Source organism: Phalacrocorax carbo, chromosome 1 (assembly GCF_963921805.1).
Source record: "Phalacrocorax carbo chromosome 1, bPhaCar2.1, whole genome shotgun sequence".
NCBI classification, from domain to species: domain Eukaryota; kingdom Metazoa; phylum Chordata; class Aves; order Suliformes; family Phalacrocoracidae; genus Phalacrocorax; species Phalacrocorax carbo.
In genome coordinates this window covers 151,322,744-151,343,363 of record NC_087513.1, presented here as the reverse complement: position 1 = coordinate 151,343,363, position 20,620 = coordinate 151,322,744, and the positions used below count along the sequence as shown (strand labels likewise).

At 37.9% G+C, this 20,620-nt stretch overlaps 1 protein-coding gene across 1 annotated transcript in view; it reads left to right on the top strand.

The window, feature by feature from the left end:
• TFDP1 (transcription factor Dp-1) overlaps window positions 1–20,370 on the top strand; it is a 47,588-nt gene extending 27,218 nt beyond the window's left edge. The window contains exons 3-11 of the mRNA XM_064446274.1: window positions 1,250–1,356; window positions 5,645–5,766; window positions 7,052–7,217; window positions 7,413–7,559; window positions 11,258–11,326; window positions 12,643–12,794; window positions 13,568–13,734; window positions 14,350–14,431; window positions 19,818–20,370. Of these exons, the coding sequence (XP_064302344.1) occupies window positions 1,250–1,356; window positions 5,645–5,766; window positions 7,052–7,217; window positions 7,413–7,559; window positions 11,258–11,326; window positions 12,643–12,794; window positions 13,568–13,734; window positions 14,350–14,431; window positions 19,818–19,965 (1,160 nt within the window). The 3' untranslated portion in view covers window positions 19,966–20,370. The remainder of the gene's footprint in view (window positions 1–1,249; window positions 1,357–5,644; window positions 5,767–7,051; window positions 7,218–7,412; window positions 7,560–11,257; window positions 11,327–12,642; window positions 12,795–13,567; window positions 13,735–14,349; window positions 14,432–19,817) is intronic.
• The last annotated feature ends 250 nt before the right edge of the window (window positions 20,371–20,620 follow it).

The window sequence follows — 20,620 nt, the reverse complement described above, 5'->3', positions numbered from 1 at the left end:
TTGACATGGTGTAGTAATAGCGGTTAGGAAATACAAGCCTTTTGGAAAGCAAGGGCTTAAACAAGATTTGAGTTGTGCCCAACTTTCCGTAGACTACCTTAACGGGTGTGAGGGATGGTAGGCATCAAGGATTTTTTAGGGCCCTTCCCAATACAACCATTCTAAAAATGCTTACTTGTTGCTTCTGGATTGGATAATGGGGAAAAGAAAGGAAGGGGAATGGGAACGGGAACTGTGCCAAGTCCTTTTGGCCTCATTGACCCCTTTAAAAGTGATCTGAGAGAAAGAACTGCTAAACCTCTCACCTGACAACTAAATGACAGATTTTTCAGCAAAATAAATGTATGTGGTATTTTAAGACTCGATTGTCCCATTATTCTTTTTCTGTAGTCAGTCTTTGCTCCTTTTTTGTTTGGTTTGGGTTTTTTCTGGGTTGGGGTTTTGTTGGGGTTTTTTGGGGTGGGGTGGGGTTTTTGTGGAGGTTATGTGTGTGTGGTGGTTTGGTTTTTTTTTTCTTACTGTGCATGAAGCATCAAATTGCTAGAGGATACCTGGCTTGGTATTTTTGTATTTGAATTTTTGTTTTACCTGCCTTAAGACTTGCTTACGTATCACTGGTGATTGTGGATGGCTTATGAACAAGAAGAGAGAAGCTTTCCCTGCAGGGTTGGTCCACTGTGTTGCATGTATTTTGCCCAGATATTGGATTCTTTAAGACTTTTGTTATTTAATTCCCTGCCTTCAGCTGGGAGGAGGCACTTAGAGAGGAAAGTTGGGCATATTCTCTTGGAAGGTCATGTGCTAACCAAATTTTGTCTCCAGTAGACCAGCATGGCTCAGAAGGGTATGTCATATGCTGGGGCATTGGGCATGTTTTTCAGGTGGTACACGAAAAGATTTCAATAGCCACAAAGGAATAGGGGTAGAAGAAGAGGGGAATATGCTTTCTATCAGATGCCCATTACTTCTATTACTATGCTTTGAGAGAAAAATTGGAATATAAGGAATTAAAACATGTTCATACTAGATTACTGACCTGTAAGGTTACATAGGAGAGAGTTTGAGAGAAAATATAGTGAATTTTAATATTTTTTTTTTGCTTCAAATGTGTAAATGCTACATTTATATTGACTCTGTATGCAGTTCAGAGCTAGTTTCTGTTAATATGCACTGATAGTATAGATGAAACTGGAATTGCTAAAATAATACATGTGGCTGACCTGAAGCTGTCTACTTGTATTTGTTTTAGGGGTTGTTTCTCTATTGGCTGTTCATCCTTCTACAGTAAATACACTTGGAAAACAGCTCCTGCCAAAAACATTTGGACAGTCTAATGTCAACATTGCACAACAAGTGGTAAGGAGACTTCATGGTTTTCTTATTAATTGTACTATTGCTTAAACCTACTGTAAATCTGACTTCTAGCTTGATAGCTGGTATCACTTGTAATGGGCAGATAATCTAAGCCTGTTTCTAATTTTAGTAGATTTATGTTAAAACAAATGTTGTTTTGCATAAAGAAATGCAAAGATGAGTCTCCAATCAACATGCAGATACCTGAATATTCAGTGGCTTTGTCTTTTGCTAGTATTGCCACTTAAAATCAGTTGCTCTTTCAGATTCTGCTTTGAAATCTGGCATAGGGAAATGTAAATGAAGTCCATCAGCACATTTTTATTGAGATTAAACTTCGGTGGAACAAAATTGAAACCAGAGCTACATTTCTTATTGCTTTATTTAGATATCCCTTTGCTTAAATACTTACTGGGAGCTTTGTGAGAGATACATGAAATTAGCGGTTTCAAATAATCTAATAATGCAGTGGATAATACACAGATTATGAGAAGTCACTTTTATAGTGATCCAAATTAAAATTTCATGATTTGAAAAGAGTTGGTCTCAGTTCATCTTCTGGAAAGCGACTGTAATGTGTAAACATCTAAAATGGAATGTCTTATATTTGGGTTTCTTCTTGATAGGAAAGCAGTTTCCCATCTGCCTTTCCCAACTCTAAGCTCTAAGGAATGTTTTATAATTGAGGCTCCCTAAATGTATAAACTGTACCACTTCAGCTGCACAGAGGCAGCGCACATCATTCACTGTGCGGTATTTCCGGCAGTGGTGGTGAATTAGCACTTTCCAGCAGCCACCTGGAAGTTGAATGTAGCAAAATCAGTTTAACTGAATGAAATTGCTTCTTCAGTAGGAGGTGTTTTATCAATAAATTTCCAAGCAAGGAAATTCAGAGTAGTTAGGCATTCTTTTAATTTAAAAACCAGTAACCAGCAGTAGGAGAATGTTTTAACTACAGATCATAGGCCATAATGGCGCAGAGGAGATCCCTCCTGGGCATTATTTAGAGACTTTGTACATACTGGAGTTTAATGTTGAAAATGAAATGTTCTTTTAGGTAACTTACAGAATCCTTTCTTAAAGTACCAAAACCAGGGGATAATAATGAAATTACAAACCATGTGATGCTTTTTTTAAAACTTTCAACAATGAGAGAATTAATGTTTACAACAACGTTTATATACATATAAAGTCCTGTGTCTTCCATCACAAGTTTAAATTGACAAATCCTCATCTATGTTACCTATGATTAATTTTACATGGTAACATTATTTTAAAAATATGATTCTGAAATAATGACTACTCTTAATGGTCGTTTTGTTAGTATGATTACTGTGGGAAATCTACATTTGCAATCATAATTTTTTCAGCACTTTAAGTCTTACTCTGAAGATACTAGCATTAGTTGTTTTGTAAAAGAAGGGACCCATATCAGCATATTTGTATTGGCTGTTATCAATACAAAATTAGGTGGTTAGTTGTATGTCATTAAAGAAGAGATGGAGGTTTTGTTTTGTGTATGTATAGAAAGAGAAGTTTTGGCTAAATTTCTGTTGACTACAGTTCTGAAGGGGATAACAAGAACTGTTAAAAAAAATCAGAACCCTGAAAATTAAGAGAGGATAAATTTTCTGTCAATGTGTGAAATATTCTTGGGGAACAGAGTTGAGGAGTTGGCTTGTGACCCTGCTCAACTGTCTCACCTTTGAGTGGTAAAAACAGCTTTTTTAATACTTAATTTTCTGAGCTGGTGTTCTCTGTTCAAGTAGTTTTCTTTTTCTTAACACTGTCCCCATGTAAGTTTTTCTGTTGAGTACAGTGGAGTGGAGTGTATGGGCTATCTTGCTGTTTTTTCCGTTGTCCTGATCTTTTTCATTATCAAGGAGCTAAACTGTAATCTTGTGCTCTTTTGAAATCAGGAAACTTAAGAGAAACAGCAGGCACTTCTACTTTTGCTTCCTCCACCCAGTCCCTCTGTTCTCTCTAAAGCCTCCTCTCTAATTCTATCTATAAGCTTTTATTTTAGGATGTTCCCAGTGATTTGATACTGCTTAACTCTTTTCATTCATGCTCTTTTCATTCAAAGTCATGGTTGTTTATGAACTTCTGAGAAAAGTCAGGGGCATTAACATTTCTATTAAGGAGCCAATAATATTAAGTAATTCCTTAAAGGATTCTGAAACTCTAGACTGTAGGGTCTTCTGTAATAGTGATACATAAAGCATATAATTCTGGCTAGTTTGGAGGCTTTCTAGAGTTAACATAGGAATGCAGAGCTGGTTTTGAATGTACTAAACAAACTTTACTTTTCCACTCTGGAAATGAGCCTGTGAATTTGTACATGCTTCCATTTATTCCTTTATACTGTTGTGTATTTCAAGACACTATGGAACACAGTAGACGTCCAGGGTTTGCTGCTGCCAAATGGTTTGTTTTTCTCCCAGCTGTAATTCTAGCCCCCCCCCCCCGCCCCGTACTGGCTTGCCTCTCATCTTACTGCACAGTCATATGAATTCTAGATGTGGCACTAGGGTGATGGTGTGTCTGCTTGTGGAATAAGGAAGCTAGGGAGTAGAGCGGGACCCTCTAATTTTAGCCTCTGTGAGCAAGATGTTGAATCATCTCTTCCAGTCCTCTGTAACTGCATCCCAGGCTAACGGCTTTCCTCTGTTCTCTGTATTGTCTGCATTACTTGAATAGCACATGCTGGGTTTTGCAGTCTTTTGAGACATCTGGTGAACCAGACCAGTCAGTAGCAGAACTGACAGTACTTTTTTTCATGGGGAGAAAGTGAGCTGATTCACGTGTCCTGTGCCTGTTCAGCATCCCCCACCCCTATTCTGTGTCCCACAGTCAGAAGTTTTGGTTATGAAAAGTAGTAGAGAAGATTAGTTGACTTCCCTTAAGGATTAGGAACATTTTAAATATGGAACAAAGCTACTGGAAAGGGGAGGAAGACCTAAGATGTTCCGGCTGTCAGAAATGGATATAACAAACTTGTATGCTAACTATTCAGAGAGGTGGCATAATATAAAGAGCCAGTATCTGGGGAGAAACGCAGCTGTTTGTCCTGCCAGGCAGCTGAAGTAATGAACAACTTACAGTCATTAGACTATCTTTTGCATTCTACATTTAAAGGTTATTCAAATTTTGGTTCATTCTTAACTTCCACGCGTAAAATGTTTCATTTCGGGTTTTCAGTTTTTCTATTTTGCTATTGTTGAGGCTAAATTACTGAAGCTAACCCGAGGAAGAAACTTAAAATTTTGTTGGTGAGGTAGAATGTGGCTGCAGGAAAATATAGGAAGCTTGTGGGTGGTTATACGGTTAGGTTCATTTGATGTTTGTTTCACTTACCCGATGTCAAGGATGCAACCTACTGTTTCCCCTGGGAGGTAAATGTACCCCCGAAAAGTAGGCACATCTTTCCACACAATAGAAATCTATACAGTATAATTTTGTTTTCCTAAGTACGTATTCTCCAGAAAGTTATGTCTGTAACATTTCAGAGTTAAAAAACATCATCTGCAAAAGTGGGAGTTCTGCTTCAGCTAGTTTCACAGATAAAGAGTGCATGGCTCTGTGTGCGAATGTGTGTATTACTCATGATCAAATTACCACATCTTTAGAACTACTTACTTGTAAGGTGGAAGATTGTGATTAGCTGAGTGTGTGCTCGTAACATGTTCAGAACAGAATGGTATTGCCTAAATTAGTCTCACCCACTGCAGTGATAAAGTTAGCCCTCACTCTTCCTTACCTCTAACATACTTGTATTTTGGTTTTGACTTTAATGATAGCGACTGACTGCAGGAGAGGATTTGGCTGTTCTTGCAGTGGCTCTGCATTTTCTCTCTGCTCTTACTGATTTTCAGATCATCTTGTCTCATATGTTCGTATTTTAACTGTAATTTACTGTAACTTCTCTGTACATAGTCTGGTAGGGTTGGGATTTTTTCCTGTTTTTTTCCCTTTTCGGGTGGGGGAAGAGGGCGTGTGTGTTTTGATCGTGTCTAAGTTAGTGTTGAACAGTGCTAAAAAAATCCAGCAAGCATGGAAAGCTCATTTAAGAATGATAAAACATAAATGCTCATTACTTAGGGAGTGCTCTAACTATAATCTGTAGCCTGAAGGTTTTTGTGCTAGTGTGTATAAATTCAGTGCATCTAATAGAAGTAGGTAGGAGAAGAGTGTTAGTGTTGTTTAGATGATGCATCGTTTGAATCATGCAGCATATTAATATCTTGGAATACTTATGATCATTTTCCAAATTATTTTATCTTTACTGTAGGTCATTGGTACACCTCAGAGACCTTCAGCGCCAAATACTATCCTGGTAGGAAGTCCACATACACCCAACACACATTTTGTATCACAGAACCAGACTGCAGACTCTTCACCTTGGTCTGCTGGGTGAGCAAAATAAAAGTTACAAAGGATTAATACGTTGTTTGGAACTTCTGCTCTAAATGTTCACTGTGATACTGTATGTACTCTTCAAGCTAGCAGTGAGAGAGACACGGTCTGTTTCTCTTTCCATCAAGAACACTTCAACATTAAAGTATATTGTATTAAAATCAGGAATAGTCACACAAGAATGAATGCCCTCTCATTTGTCATAAAAGGAACTAGAATATTTTCTGTAAACTCTGACAGATATTCTCACGTTACTTACGTTTAGAGAATGTAGCTCCTAAAAGGGCACAGGAATTCATCCTACTTGATTCAGTTTTTAATTTGGCATTTCTGTTTTGCTGGTGTATTTAAAAAAAAAATACAGTACATTTCAGATCGAAAAAGTGTATCCGGAAGTATAATTTGAAATAAGACTGTACATCTTATTGGGAAAAATTATTACATACAATGAATGCATTCTTTTGGTGTCTTCTCTCATGCAAGCTTGTTTTTAAGGGTCTCTTGTCAAATGTAGTTGCTTTAAGACTAAATTTATCATCAGTGTCTTGTTACACATAAATAGATTTCTACTTTGGAATTACACAGCGAAATGAGATGTAGAAAACTGAGAGTTTCCATTGCTGATGCAAATTTTATTGATACTTTTATTTTTCGCCAAGTTACAAAGAACTTTTTATTTAAAAAATATGCAGAAAACTTTGTTATACTTCTTGTATCTTGTGACTCTGAAATTTTCATAGCAACTTCATATAGCATATAACTTAAAATCTGTGTTTTAGTAATAGTGTAATGTTTAGTGAGTTCAATATCAGACTTCGTCTGTTCAGTCAATATCAGACTTACATAGAAAATGCTCAATCAATCTAATTTTTTGTGGTCAAACTAGATGGGCTATTTAAATTAAATGGAAAAAAAATCTCCTGTAATGCACTTTCCATATTTTAGCATTTATCCCCCTATCCCTGCTTGTCTAGAAGATTGGAAGGTTTTCTTTATTGACTTCTTCAAGGAGTATCCTTATTGTTAACTAATCTGCTACTGGAGCTAGCGGAGTTGCCAAAATAATGAATTTGTAATGTGTTTCAGCATCAAGATATTAGAATTGTTAATTTTTGTAAGTTGAAGGGGAAAAATGATAGGAAAAAAATGTTGGGAAGGGGTGAGCAGCAGAGCAAAAGGGAAGGCTTGTTTTTTTTACAGCAGTGTGCCTGTATTTGAAAAAGAGACATTAAATATTCCAAAGTTCAAATCTTCTTAAAATATATATTATACGTATATTTAGGAAGCGGAACAAAAAAGGAGAGAAGAATGGAAAGGGTTTACGTCATTTCTCTATGAAGGTTTGTGAGAAGGTACAAAGAAAAGGAACCACCTCATACAATGAGGTGGCAGACGAGTTGGTTGCAGAATTCAGTACCACTGATAATCACATTTCACCAAATGAATCAGTAAGTATATGGGAGGTCAATTACATGTGAACTGAATGGGGGAAGAGAAGTTTCTTTTGAGACTTTTATATTTCTTTTCCTACTGCTAAACGAAACAGTTCAGACATTACCCAAGTTTACCCATTTACTGTAATATATTTATTTTCAAATATATTTATCACAGGTATGTTTTTGATTAATGCACTATGTCTACAGCAGGCTTATGACCAGAAGAATATTAGACGACGTGTCTATGATGCCTTAAATGTCCTTATGGCCATGAACATTATCTCTAAGGAGAAGAAGGAAATCAAGTGGATTGGTCTACCTACTAACTCGGCTCAGGAATGTCAGAATTTAGAGGTATATGTATTACGAAGTTCACAATGGCTTTGTGTTTGAGTAGATGTGTACAGCTTTAATAAGTTCTAATACAACATGTGCACGTGATCTTCTGAGACAGCAAGGTGGAATAGTATGCTCCCTTTTGACTTTTTTTTTTAATTTGAATTTACAGAACACACATTTAAACTTCCAGATTGTGCAAATATTTTTTTTAATTCTTCTATGTCAAAAACACAGCTCTGTCTCAGCTTTTACAGTGTGTGTGAAATGGTTCTGAGTGGGAGTTAATCAAACTGAAAGCTGAATGTGTATTTTCAACAATGCAGAGCAATGCTCAAGAGTCAGGAAGATTGTTTTCTCCCAGTGCCAGCCAAATAATACATCTGTGATAATAGTTGTTGCATGTAGATCGGTATATATACGCATTGCTCTTCATAGTTGCTGCAGGTCTTGTGTATTTCTGACATTTGTCTTACATGAACATGTCAGACTTTTCTTACCCTTGCAGTAAAAGTAAAATGTTTTATACTGAAAGGCATTCTTAAGTTCTGGCAGGATTGTTTATTTATTCTTAGTAAGTCTAAATTCCCTTCAGTAGGACTGAAAAATCAGTGTAGAAGCTGACAAAATGGAAGAACCATTTTGGAATCTATGTACCAAGGGCTAATTCTATGGAGATTTTTGTTTGATACTGATAATTGATTTTTCAGTTAGTACTGTGATTGCTATCTAGATGAAGAAAATATAAGGTGTCTCATCAATCTGTGTTTTATTTAAATAGTTATCATCCCAAGTTAAAATTACTAGTTAAGGTAAGAGAGTGATAATTGGGGCATAAATAGTAGGGTGAGTATGGAAGGTGAAATGGTTTGAGCAAGGCAGTGCTGGGTGCTGAACAGGGAACCGGCTAGCTGGGGGTATTTTAAAAGTAGATCTCTTTCAATCTCTTTCACAAAGTATGGCATTGCCAATAATGTTGGAGCAAAAGAAAAAAAGTGTGGCTCATTCAGCTGGGTTTGATGTCATGACTGATAATGTCCTAAGAAGAGTATAATAATATTAGCACTGAAGTAAAAAGGACAACTTAGAATGTAATAACGCACAGTGAAGGTTCATGCATTTAAGATGGGAACAATGATAACTCTGATACCAAAGCGAGGACTTGTTAATTAGATGTCACAAGAGGAGGAAGGAGTTCTGTTAACCATTGAATAATTGAGCCACAAGTGTAACATAGTCTTGAAAATGGCAAAAATCCTAAGACGCATTGAGCTTACCTGAGGAAATTGCAGAATTCCTCCCTTCCCCATTATTGCTTCATGAGTGTTCTAGCTCCTGTTTCTGTAAGCTCCATTGACATTTAAATTATTAGTGAGATTACCTGACAAGTTTTGCAATAAGATTCTTTTTAATGAGTTTGTGGAGGCTAGTGATTATTTTGTGAAATTGTCAAGCCTAACAAACTTTTTTTACTATTCCATCTGATATTGCTTAGCTTCCCCCTTAAACTGTTGAAAAATCAAGCCAAATAGTTTGTAAGGGAACAAAAGAGTTCAAGGGTTTTCCTATCAAGTATTCAGTATGTTAAGTCCTTTTAAACTTGTACTTTGTGTGTAAAGTAGAATATTAGACTCAATAAATATATCCTAATAATGCAAAAAGAGAGGGTGTGGGCAATTAATAAAGTCTGTATCTTGAAGTAAAATGGAAAGCAATGTAGTTGATATGCATGTGATAGGAAAATATGTCAGGTGAGTTGTGGTAAGCTTTTTGGGGGGAGGTGGTTATTATAATGGGGGCAATCTCTTTAGCAAGGCCTATTGTGACAGGACAAGGGGTAATGGTTTTAAACTGAAGGAGGGTAGATTTAGACAGGATATAAGGAATAAATTTTTTACAACGAGGGTGGTGAAACACTGGCACAGGTTGCCCAGAGAGGCGGTAAATGCCCCATCCCTGGAAACATTCAAGGTCAGGCTGGACGGGGCTCTGAGCGACTTGATCTAGCTGAAGCTGTCCCTGCTCACTGCAGGGGGGTTGGACTAGATGGCCTCTACAGGTCCCTTCCAACCCAAACCATTCTATGATTCTATGATTTTTTTTTCACACACACACACACCAAAAAAAAAAAAAAACCACAAAAAAAAAACACCACCCCAAACAGAAAACTGCATTCACGTGGATTTTTAACTCCAGACATTGTCTTGTTATCTGCATATTTTAAGGACCTAAGAACAGAAGTTAATGTTCAGGCCAGTGGTCTATTTGGTATCTTGCCTGACAGAAACAGTTGCCTAGGAAGGAATATAAGTTCAGAGAAAGTATTCAGTGATGTTTTCTCCTGTAACTTGTGGTTCAGGTGTAACCTGTGGCAGATATGGTATCCTTCTATTTAATAGTCCTCAATTAATTTGTTTTCCTCAAACTTTTACTTTGTACAAAGTTTGCTTTTAAGATTGAGTCATTTGTGGCAGTGAGTTTCAGGTGCATTAGGAGCTTCTTATGAATTACATTTTGCTTGGTTTTGAACATGCTATATTTAGTTGATATCCTCTGATTTTTTTTTTGATTGGAAGTGATGGTGACGTGGTCATTCCTTATTCACTTTCTCCATCCTATTCATGGTTTTATAGGTATCTCCCATGTTCTCCCCCACAATTTCATGCTCCTTCCTGTAGTGTCCTAGTTTATACATTATTCCCTTGTATGGAATGATGTTCTCTACTATTGTTTATCCTGTTTGCTCTTTCATATGGTTTTTTTGAAATAGGAACACCAGACCTACAGAATTCAAGATGTAAACATTCTGGTTCATACACTGATGTAGTGTAGTGATAATTTCTGGTTTGTTCCTTGCCTAAAAATTCAAATTTTTGGCTGCTGTGGTGTACAGAGCTGATGTTTTTTGTAGGTACTGTAATTTAAGATCTCTACTGAATGTCATTATTTCTAAAATATGCATAGATGGGATCATGTTTACTTACACATACCACATTATGCTACCAAAAATTTTGATGATGTAATGCTCAATGCTACAAGACACTTTGAGTGTGCTTTATGGAGAGCTCTCTTTTTACTCTGCCAGGTAACCCAGCATTGTCAGCAGATTCTGTCACCTTGCTGTTCATCCCCTTCTTCTGATCCTCTATAACTTGAATAACGGTCTGTAAATTAAATCCTTGTGGGAATCTGCTGGTGAGCTTCCTCCACTGAGAAAGCTGTTTGTTTCCTACCATTTTGTCTGCTGTCTTTTATGTTATTATTTAGTAAGTTTTTAATACTGTGAAGACTTAACCTTGGGCTCCATAGCAGCTTCATGTTTTTAAGCATCTTTGATGGATCTTCTTCAATATCTCTAGTATCAGTAGACTACATAAAGTGGATCCTTCTGGTCTACATGCTCTTTGCCTCCTTGAGAGAATTTGAATAATTCTTTGAGGCATAACTTCTGTTAGCAAAGGCGTTTTTACGTTCTCCACGATATATTGTACTTTGTTCCCCAGTGTTCTAATTCTGTTCTTTGTTACAGGTTCCATCAGTAGTACTGATGTGAGTCTTGATAGTTAGATGTCTAAATTATCTGCAGAACCTTAATGACTTACATCATATGTCCTGCCTCCAGTTCTCTGGTATTGAAGTGATTGTAAGGGGAGAAAATGTTGGTATAAAGCACTACCTAAAACCAACAAACTAACCAATCCTTTTTCTGTCTTAAGGTGGAGAAACAGAGAAGACTTGAAAGAATAAAGCAAAAACAGTCTCAACTACAAGAACTCATTCTGCAGGTACAGTCAAGGTACTCTTGTCTATAGGGCAAGGTAACTTATATCTGTATTCCTGTTGTTTTATCCCAGTGAGGGATGGGAAACTTATAAGAAGACTAGAGGTGAATTTCAGGACAAGGCATATGCAGTTTTAATTTAGCACTGTAGTTCAGCTGGGACCATGCTGTTGGCCATTGCTATTGAGGAAGCCAGCAACCTTCCATGAGTTACGATGAATTCTGTTGCAGTTTCAAGCATGTTTAAACAGGATTTATGCTGACATGAGGTGTAATTTGTACTGTACACTCTGAATTTTCTAATTCAGTTATTGTATCTAGAATGTTTTTCTGTGTTAAAGTCATGAAATTATGTGACTGTAGAGGTCATCTCTCAATGCTCTGTGTCTTGCCTTTCTGGGACGTTGCTGCCCCTGCTGTGTAAGTGGCTTAACTGCTGTGAAACAGTTGCTAAATTCTTTCCCAGATTTCCCCTAGTACTCTGGGGGAAGCAGTAGTCTATCTCCTAAGTTACTGTGCTGCTGGTTTACTGGAATGTATCCGTCAGTAGTTGCATTACCTATGCAATAGGACAAGAATCTTGGGGAGGGCAGCAATCCCCACAGCATTCTGATATTTATCAGTCCCTGTGTTGGCTTTGGGTTTTGTTTTTAATTCCTGTTTATGTAATTTGATTCAGTGACCAGCAGAATACTTTTCCTTAATTTGGTTGCTTACTCTAAGATTTATAACTTGAGTTTCTATAGTTACCTTGAGTTTTTAGTTCTTACAATTGCTAATCTTTAAAATATGAACGTTCCATTCTGAAAAGCAGTTTTGCTAAGATGTAAGAGTAAAGTCGCTAATCTTAGCTGAGTAATTCAGAAACCTAATGTCAGACATTCAAATCCCAAACGTTAACTTTTTTAGCATATAATCTCAGCAAAAATACATTATTAATCATTCAGCTGTTCTTGTGGAGTGTGGTAGCTAGCAGGTAATAGTAACCAGAGTAAAAGTAAAAGTAGGATGCTGTATGAAAATTCCTTTTTCCAGTCATTTTTATCTCTTCATTTTGCCAAGTATCTGTCCAAGTAACTTGATGCAGTTATTGAAATGTGCAAATTTTTTTCCCCCAGTTAAGTTTTACTTTGTTGTATTTTTCAATACTATTGTATGTGTGTCTTCTTGCGTCTTAACATGCAGGAATATGGTGAACACTGTCCTTTTTTGCATTTGCTTGCTGCAACCATTGCTGGTATTCTTTATCTGAGGGATTTTTTTGTTAATAGGATCTTAAAAGTTTAATTCATACTTTCATCTCACTATTGCTTTTTCTAGCAAATTGCCTTCAAGAACCTCGTTCAACGAAACCGTCAAGCAGAACAACAGGCAAATCGACCGCCACCTTCCAATTCTGTCATCCATTTGCCATTTATCATTGTGAACACCAGCAAAAAGACAGTGATTGACTGCAGTATTTCAAATGACAAGTGAGTTAACAAAGTTTTCTGTCTGGCTTTTGGTACAGCTCTGAGTTTTATGTCCATGATAAAGTGTTAATCTAGATTTGTTAAAAATTAAGTACAAAAAAATTTTACTTGTGCCTTTTGGAGATTGAGAACATGCATTTCAGACAGGTAAAACTTAAGTCATGTTGAATAGAAACACAATTTTATAGAGCTTTTTAATAAATAAAATAATTGCTTTCACATTTAATAACTTGAGACTTACTATCTAGAGATGTTAGAAGCAAAGTAAGGTACCTCTGCTGAAGTTTGTTATAATACTTTACCAAGTAGTATTTTCCTTTGGGTTTAACATGATGAAATGCAGCCAGCAGAACTGAAAATGGATTTTGCTTTCAGAACTGCCATTCTCTACTTTTGATTCAAAAAGCTAGGTTTTTCATCTGCTAAATAAAAGCTGAATGTAGCAGTGGTTTCTACTTCCGCTGTTAGCTTACTAGAAAAGCTTAAAAACATGAAAAAATGTACAGAGTAGGCAGAGGAATGGGATTAAAGGCAACATTATCAAACATTCAAAATGTTTGATTAAAACTCTGTTAAACCTGTTAATGATTTATGTAGTGTGTATAATTACAGTTTTAGTCTCTTGCTAGCATATCACAAATCTTGTAACATTTGATTGCTTAATGTGATGCGTGGCTAACGCTGTGTGTTAAGCTTTTGAAATAATGCAATTCCTGAAACTGGAAAGGTAGTTAAAGTAATGGAAACTAAATGAGGCATTTTTTCCTTTCCAGGTTTGAATATCTATTTAATTTTGACAATACTTTTGAAATCCATGATGATATAGAAGTACTAAAGCGAATGGGAATGGCTTGTGGGCTAGAATCTGGAAGCTGTTCAGCAGAGGACCTAAAAATGGCAAGGAGTTTGGTTCCTAAGGCTCTGGAACCGTATGTGACAGGTTAGTTACTCCAAGAAGAGTTGTTTTGTTTTCCTCCTTGATACAGGACTCAAGGGAAGAAAGGAGAGGGAAAAAAAAAAATCTCAGATCAGGTGTTTCCATGAGTGTGTGGTGAAGATTTATAACAAGTTCTCAAAATACATATGGTTTTTAGTGCACCTTAGGGAACAAAGAACAAAGGTATCCATACAGAATGGGCTGATGGTCTTCACAGAACCATGTTTTGCATTATACCACCCGAGCAGATCTTTGCAGTGTGTAATTCTTTTAATAGGACAGTATTTATGGTTGATTCACCTATAAAGGCAAAAGGTAGTAAGTGCAGTCATGATCATGGCTTCATTTTATATTTTTATTGTTTTCATTATATAAGAACACTGAAGACATCTGACTTGCTCACTTCAGAATAAAATGGTTTTTTAGATTTATTTTGAAATTTTGCTGTTGCGCTAGCTTCTCAGATTTTAGTTATGCTATTTTGGTTATAGTACATCAATATGTCTTGTTTTGGTTGCAAGACTAATTTTCTGGACTTCAGAAACGGTTAGGCATTTCCACTGAATTAGATGAGTGTGTTTTGAAGTATTCTTGAAATACATATTGTTGATTTTACAGAAATGGCTCAGGGATCAATCAGCAGTGTATATGTCACATCTTCATCAGGTTCTGCATCAAATGGCACAAGATTTTCAGCCAGGTGAGATTAAATTATCAATTAGTTTTAAAAATATGTGATCATCAAAGAAACTTAATTAGAGATTAAATACTTCATGAAACAAAATCTGTTTTAATTAAATGTGGTGTGGATATATGTTTAAGTTTATTCTCAGACATTGCTTTTACTTGAGTAGTGGTGATTCTTACCAGTGTCATTAAAGATATCTTTTCCCGTATAGTGGAAAAGAAATTGATGAGACTGGTGTTAATCTTGAATGTAGTATTTTTGTTCAGTTTTGTGTTTGTGACAAGAAAACAAATACTTACCTAAATATTTAATATGGGCAAGATTATCCTTTGGTCATTAGTATCTAACTTGAAGGTTTAGGTCTTTTGGTTTTAAACAGCATCAGAAGCTGGTAGAGTGATTAACTATAACTTGTATTTAACTTTGTGTGGACATACGTAATTTCTGAACTTAACTAATATTTTTCTCTTGCTATATAAGACACTTTTCCTTATGTAGTTGCTATTCACTAGTTTCTTGCTGTTGCATTAATCAAAAATATGATATTCTGTGAGCTCTACCACGTTGTAAAATGAGTCAAATATTGAAATGTTTTTGGCAAACTTGCTGAGGGTGCACTCAATCCCACTGTTTGTCATTAATGAACGTACTAAATAGTATTGGTCCTAGTATGGAACCTTGAGGGACACCGTCTGTTACTGGTTTCCATTTGGACATTGAGCTGCTGGCTGTAACTCTTTGGTCATGGCCATCCAGCCAATTTCTTCTCCATCAAATAATCCATCTGTCAAACTCGTATATCTGCAGTTTAGAGGTAAGACTATCGGAGGGGACTATCAAAGGCCTTCCAGTAGCCCAGGTAGATTAGTTCTGTAGCTGTTCCTTTTTTTCACTGAATAACTCACGCTATCGTAGAAGGCCACTAGATTAGTCAGGCACAATTTGCCCTTGGTGAAGCCGTGTTGGCTGTCCTTAATCACCTCCCTGTCTTCCATATACTTCAGCATAACTTGCAGGAGGATCTGTTCCATCATCTTAGCAGACACTGAGGTGAGGCTGGAGAGGAGAGGGCAAGTTCCAGATTACTTTGGCTCTTTCCACAACAATGTTCTACGTCAGCATCACTGCCAAGCTCTGGCTTTACCTTGTAAAATATTTGGGAAATTATTATGCCATTGAAATTCTTATGGAAGTCCTAATTTTTAGGACATTGCTTAAGCCTTTTGTGTTTAAAGGCAAAAGCCCTGTATTGATGGGATTTCTTTAAACAAGGAAACACAGCTTTATTCTTGTTCTCTGAAGACAGTATTCTGGCAGCTTTTTCTCACCCATCTGGCTTCTGTCAGAGTTGGAAGAAGGTCCTTCTAAAGATACAGTATCTAGCTTACTTTAAATGGCCAATGCAATTACATTTTAAAAGCATTTTTTAAAAGAAAACCTTTGTGTAGATGATAGGCTCACTTGAATTCAAAGCACCAAAAAAAAAAAAAAAAAAAGCTTGCAAGGGAAAAAGCTACACTCAGGGATGTGTGGGACTAGCAATGGTGAGGAACATGGTTTATGCTCCAACCTGTTCCTGCTGCCCAAAAAAGCGTGGGGAATTGTGCCTTGTTTTGTGCTAGGGAACTGAAGCTTGGGTGAGAATACTGCCAAAATATCTTTAGAGAAGCAGAACTTACTTGATACATAAAATCTCCTGTTTTCACTAAGGCTCCTTCTGTGATAATGAGCATGGTGTTAGTGAAAAAGAGCCCAGACTTTGAAATTTGAATAAGCTACTACTAGCCCGAGGCCGATAGAAAACCACAAGCTGACTCTGGTTCATTATCTTGGTGAGAAGCACAAGAACTCCTACCACTTTGGAAGTTGGAAAAGGGGAGTAACAAATTATGTTTAGTTATGGTACATATATAAATATTCATGGCATTAGGAAACTACAAGATGTGTAGCTTCTCTGGTACTAAAAATTGCTGCCAAGGCAAATAAAGGCTGTAAATTTATTTAGCAAGCTCTCTAACGAAACTCTTCAAAAGACTGAGGATGCTGCTACCAATGTCTTCATCCCAATTACTTTGTCTTACTGGGATACTCCGTTTATGAAATCCAGTTCCATTTTTATCAAAAAGAGGTGAGACAGGTTTTTTGTTTTGTACTTTCAAAGTTCACAGGAACACAAGAATAATCTCAATTTTTTTCTTTGTTTTTGAAACTGCTTCTGCAGATAATTATAGAGAGCCTGTTATAAGTTGTCTGACTACAGCTAGACAGATATCTTAGTGTCTTCCTTTTGAATAAATGTGCAGAACAGCAGAAACTCTTGAAAGTGTCTTACGGAGTATGTTTTCCTTGTGAGCTCCTAGAGTGTGCCGCTGCAATTTCATTCTGCGTGATCATCCCCCTCCACCTGGGGATGGGTGAGGAGCCGACTGAAAGCTTATGGGTCAGGATTAAATGGCGGGCAGGGACGGGTACCTTTATAGTGGGTGGTCTGCTACAGGCCACCTGACCAGGAAGACTGAGCAGATGAAGTCCTCTATAGACAGATAGGAGCAGCCTCATGTTGACAAGCCCTGGTCCTCATGGGGGACTTCAACCACCGTGATACCTGTTGGAGGGACAACACAGCAAGGCGTAAGCAATCTGGAGGTTCCTGGAAGGCATTGATGATAACTCTTCCAAGTGACAGAGGAGCCAACAAGGAGAGGTGCTATGCTGGACCTTGTTCTCACCAGCAAGGAGGGGCTGGCAGGGAATGCGAAGCTCAAGGGCAGCCTTGGCTGCAGTGACCATGAAATGGTGGAGTTCCAGATCCTCAGGGCACTGAGGAGGGCACACAGCAAGCTCACTACTCTGGAATTCAGGAGAGCAGACATTGGCCTCTTCAGGGATCTGCTTGGTAGAGTACCATTGGATAAAGTCCTGGAGGGAAGAGGGTCCCAAGAAGGCTGGTTAATATTTGTGGATCACATCCTCCAAGCTCAGAGAGGAGGTGCTCAAGCATCACAACAGAGAGGAAGTCAGGCAAAAATGCCAGGAGGCCTGCATGGATGAACAAAGGAGCTCCTGGACAAACTTGAATGCAGAAAGGAAGCCTATAGAAGATGGAAGCAAGGACAGGTAGCCTGGGAGGAATACAGATAAATTGTCCAAGCAGCCAGAGATCAGGTTAGGAAAGCTAAAGCCCTGGCAGACTTAAATCTGGTCAGGGACGTCAAGGGCAACAAGAAAAGTTTCTATAGGTGCATCGGTGTTACAGGGAAGACTAGAGAAAATATGGGCCCTCTCCAGAGGGAAACAGGGTAAGGAATTGGCTGGATGGTCACACTCTAAGAGTTGTGATCAAAGGATTGATATCCAAGTGGAGACCACTGGTGAGTGGTGTTCTTCAGGGGTCAGTACTGGGACCAGCACTGTTTAACATCTTTGTCAGTGATGCAGACAGTGGGATTGAGTGCACCCTCAGCAAGTTTGCCAAAAACACCAGCTGTGTGTTGCGGTCGACACGCTGGAGGGAAGGGATGTCATCCGGAGGGGCCTTGACAGGCTTGAGGTGACCCCATGCGAGCCTTATGAAGTTGAACAAGGCCAAGTGCAAGGCCCTACACATGGCTTGGGGCAGTCCCAAGCACAAATACAGCCTGGGTGGAGAATGGATTGAGAGAGCAGCCCTGAGGAGAAGGACTTGGGGGTGTTGGTTGACGAGAAGCTCAACGTGAGCCACCAATGTGTGCTCGCAGCCCAGAAAGCCAACTGTATCCTGGGCTGCACCAGAAGCAGCGTGGCCAGCAGGTCGAGGGAGGTGATTCTGCCCCTCTACTCTGCTCTGGTGAGACCCCGCCTGGAGTACTGCGTCCAGCTCTGGGGCCCCCAACTTTAGAAGGACATGGACCTGTTGGAGTGGGTCAAGAGGAGGGTCACAAAGATGATCCAAGGGCTGGAGCACTTCTCCTGTGAAGACAGGCTGAGAGAGTTGGGGTTGTCCAGCCTGGAGAAGAGAAGGCTCTGGGGAGACCTTATTGTGGTCTTCCAGTACCTGAAGGGCGCTTCCAGGAAAGCTGGAGAGGGACTTTTCACAGAGGCACGTGGAGATAGGACCAGGGGCGATGGTTTATAATTGAAAGAGGGTAGGTTTAGATTGGATATAAGGAAGAATTTTTTACAATGAGGTTGGCAGGAGAGTGGAACAGGTTGCCCCGAGAAGCTGTGGATACTCCATCCCTGGAAGTATTCAAGGTCAGGCTGGACAGAGCTTTGAGCAATCTGATCTAGAGGAAGATGTCCCTGCCCATGGCAGGGGAGTCAGAACTAGATGGCCGTTAAGGTCCCTTCCAACCCAAACCGTTCTGTGATGATAGACGATTTAGTTAGGTCCATACAATAACAGTGTGCATGGTTGATTATGTACATTAGCTTGATTAAAAAATTACTAGCAAGCTTATTTTTGAAAGTAATTTTTAAATGATGAGTCTTTCAAGTTGAAGATAGTATTTCTGCGATTTTTAGAAAAATATTTTGTCAAGATTTTGTGACCAAGTTTAATACTTTATGAAACTATTGATAAACAATAAAAAAGATTGGCAAATAAGAAGTAATGATGGAGGCAGAAATATTTTGGCTCTATTAAGATAAAATATTTCTGCATGCAGTTAATTCGTCTAGGAGCAAGACATTCCAGGTCATATCTACAATGTGTGTATGTATTTTGGTGGAAAAAGAACATATTCAAGTAAGAAAGTGGATACTCCTGAATCTATTTGCTGATCCAGGAGGTGAATTGTCAAAGTAGGGATACTCTCATGGAGGGAAAATCCTGAGATTCTGAAGAGGTTTTCTGAGTTGGTTTGGTTGTTGGGTTTGTTTGGGGTTTTTCTTTTTTAAACTAGGAAAGAAAAATCATAAGAGGGAAATAATTTTAAGGTAAATATACAGCACATGCAGCAATGATAGTTTGCCACGTAATAACAAGGAAATAAGGAGAAGCTAGTAATTTCTCAATTTTCCAAGGGTTTGAATCAAGATTAGTACTTCTGAAGGACATGATTCACTTGTGATGCAAGTATCCAGTACTACATAAAAATATTAAAGGGTATTAATAGCTGTGTAGCCTTAACACTAAATGTACTTTAGAAGAAACCTGGAAAGCATACTTCTAAGGCACCTGTGAAAGTATTTAATGTTTATACTAAACCTAAAGGAAGAAACATAATAAACCACTTCAAAATTGCTTCAATTGTTTTAGCTTTTGAGAAGCAACTTAGACATATGTTAAAGACAATTTATAAAGTAGCAATGGCAGATTTATTAATGAAACTGAATAGGTACATGTTTATATTTAAGAGCACAGTAAACTGAGAGAAATCATTAAGCAATGCCAACCGGCCTCTTTTTCTTTTTTCAGTGACTTTTCCAATGGTGGCGATGGGATGTTGGCGACAAGCTCCAATGGATCTCAGTACAGTGGCTCCAGAGTTGAAACGCCAGTTTCTTATGTTGGGGATGATGATGACGATGACGACGATTTTAATGAAAACGATGATGACGACTGATGCCCTTTGCTTGTAGACTATTTTTTGTTAAAATTCAGCAAGCTTCAGGAATAAATTGTTCTAGGGAGAAGTGTCTCAAATTACTTTGCCCCATCCCTCAAGGAGAATATTGGTAAGCAGTTCCGAGTTTAGAAATTGCACCTCTGATAAGCAAACAAGGATCGTTTTATGTAGGATACTTTTAAATGTGGTGTGGATGTGTGTTTTTGATACCAGTGTGTTAATGCAGAGCCTTTATTTACTCTTGTTTTAGGGGTTTTGGTTTGTTGGTTGTTTTTTTGTTTGGTTTTGGTTTTTTTTACTTGAAGGAAAATGGATTTTGCCCCAAATGTTCTTGCAAAGTTTGCTAAAAAAATGTAGACACATCATTGAGAAATAAAATGCTGTCCTTCTGTGGAAAATGAATACACTGAATGGCAATTTATTTGGAGTGTATTTTGATTATGCCCCTTTTTGAGGGATAGTGAGCTAATGTAGTAGTGTTTTTTGTTAATCGCGCAGTGTCCAAAGAACCAAACAAGAAAGATACGTCCTACTTTTTTACATGTTAAATTCCAGAAATGTTGATGTGAACTTATTTTCCCTTAAATTATATCTAACATTATGATTCCATCAAGTTTATATACTTCTCACTGTATGTTGGGACATATGAATT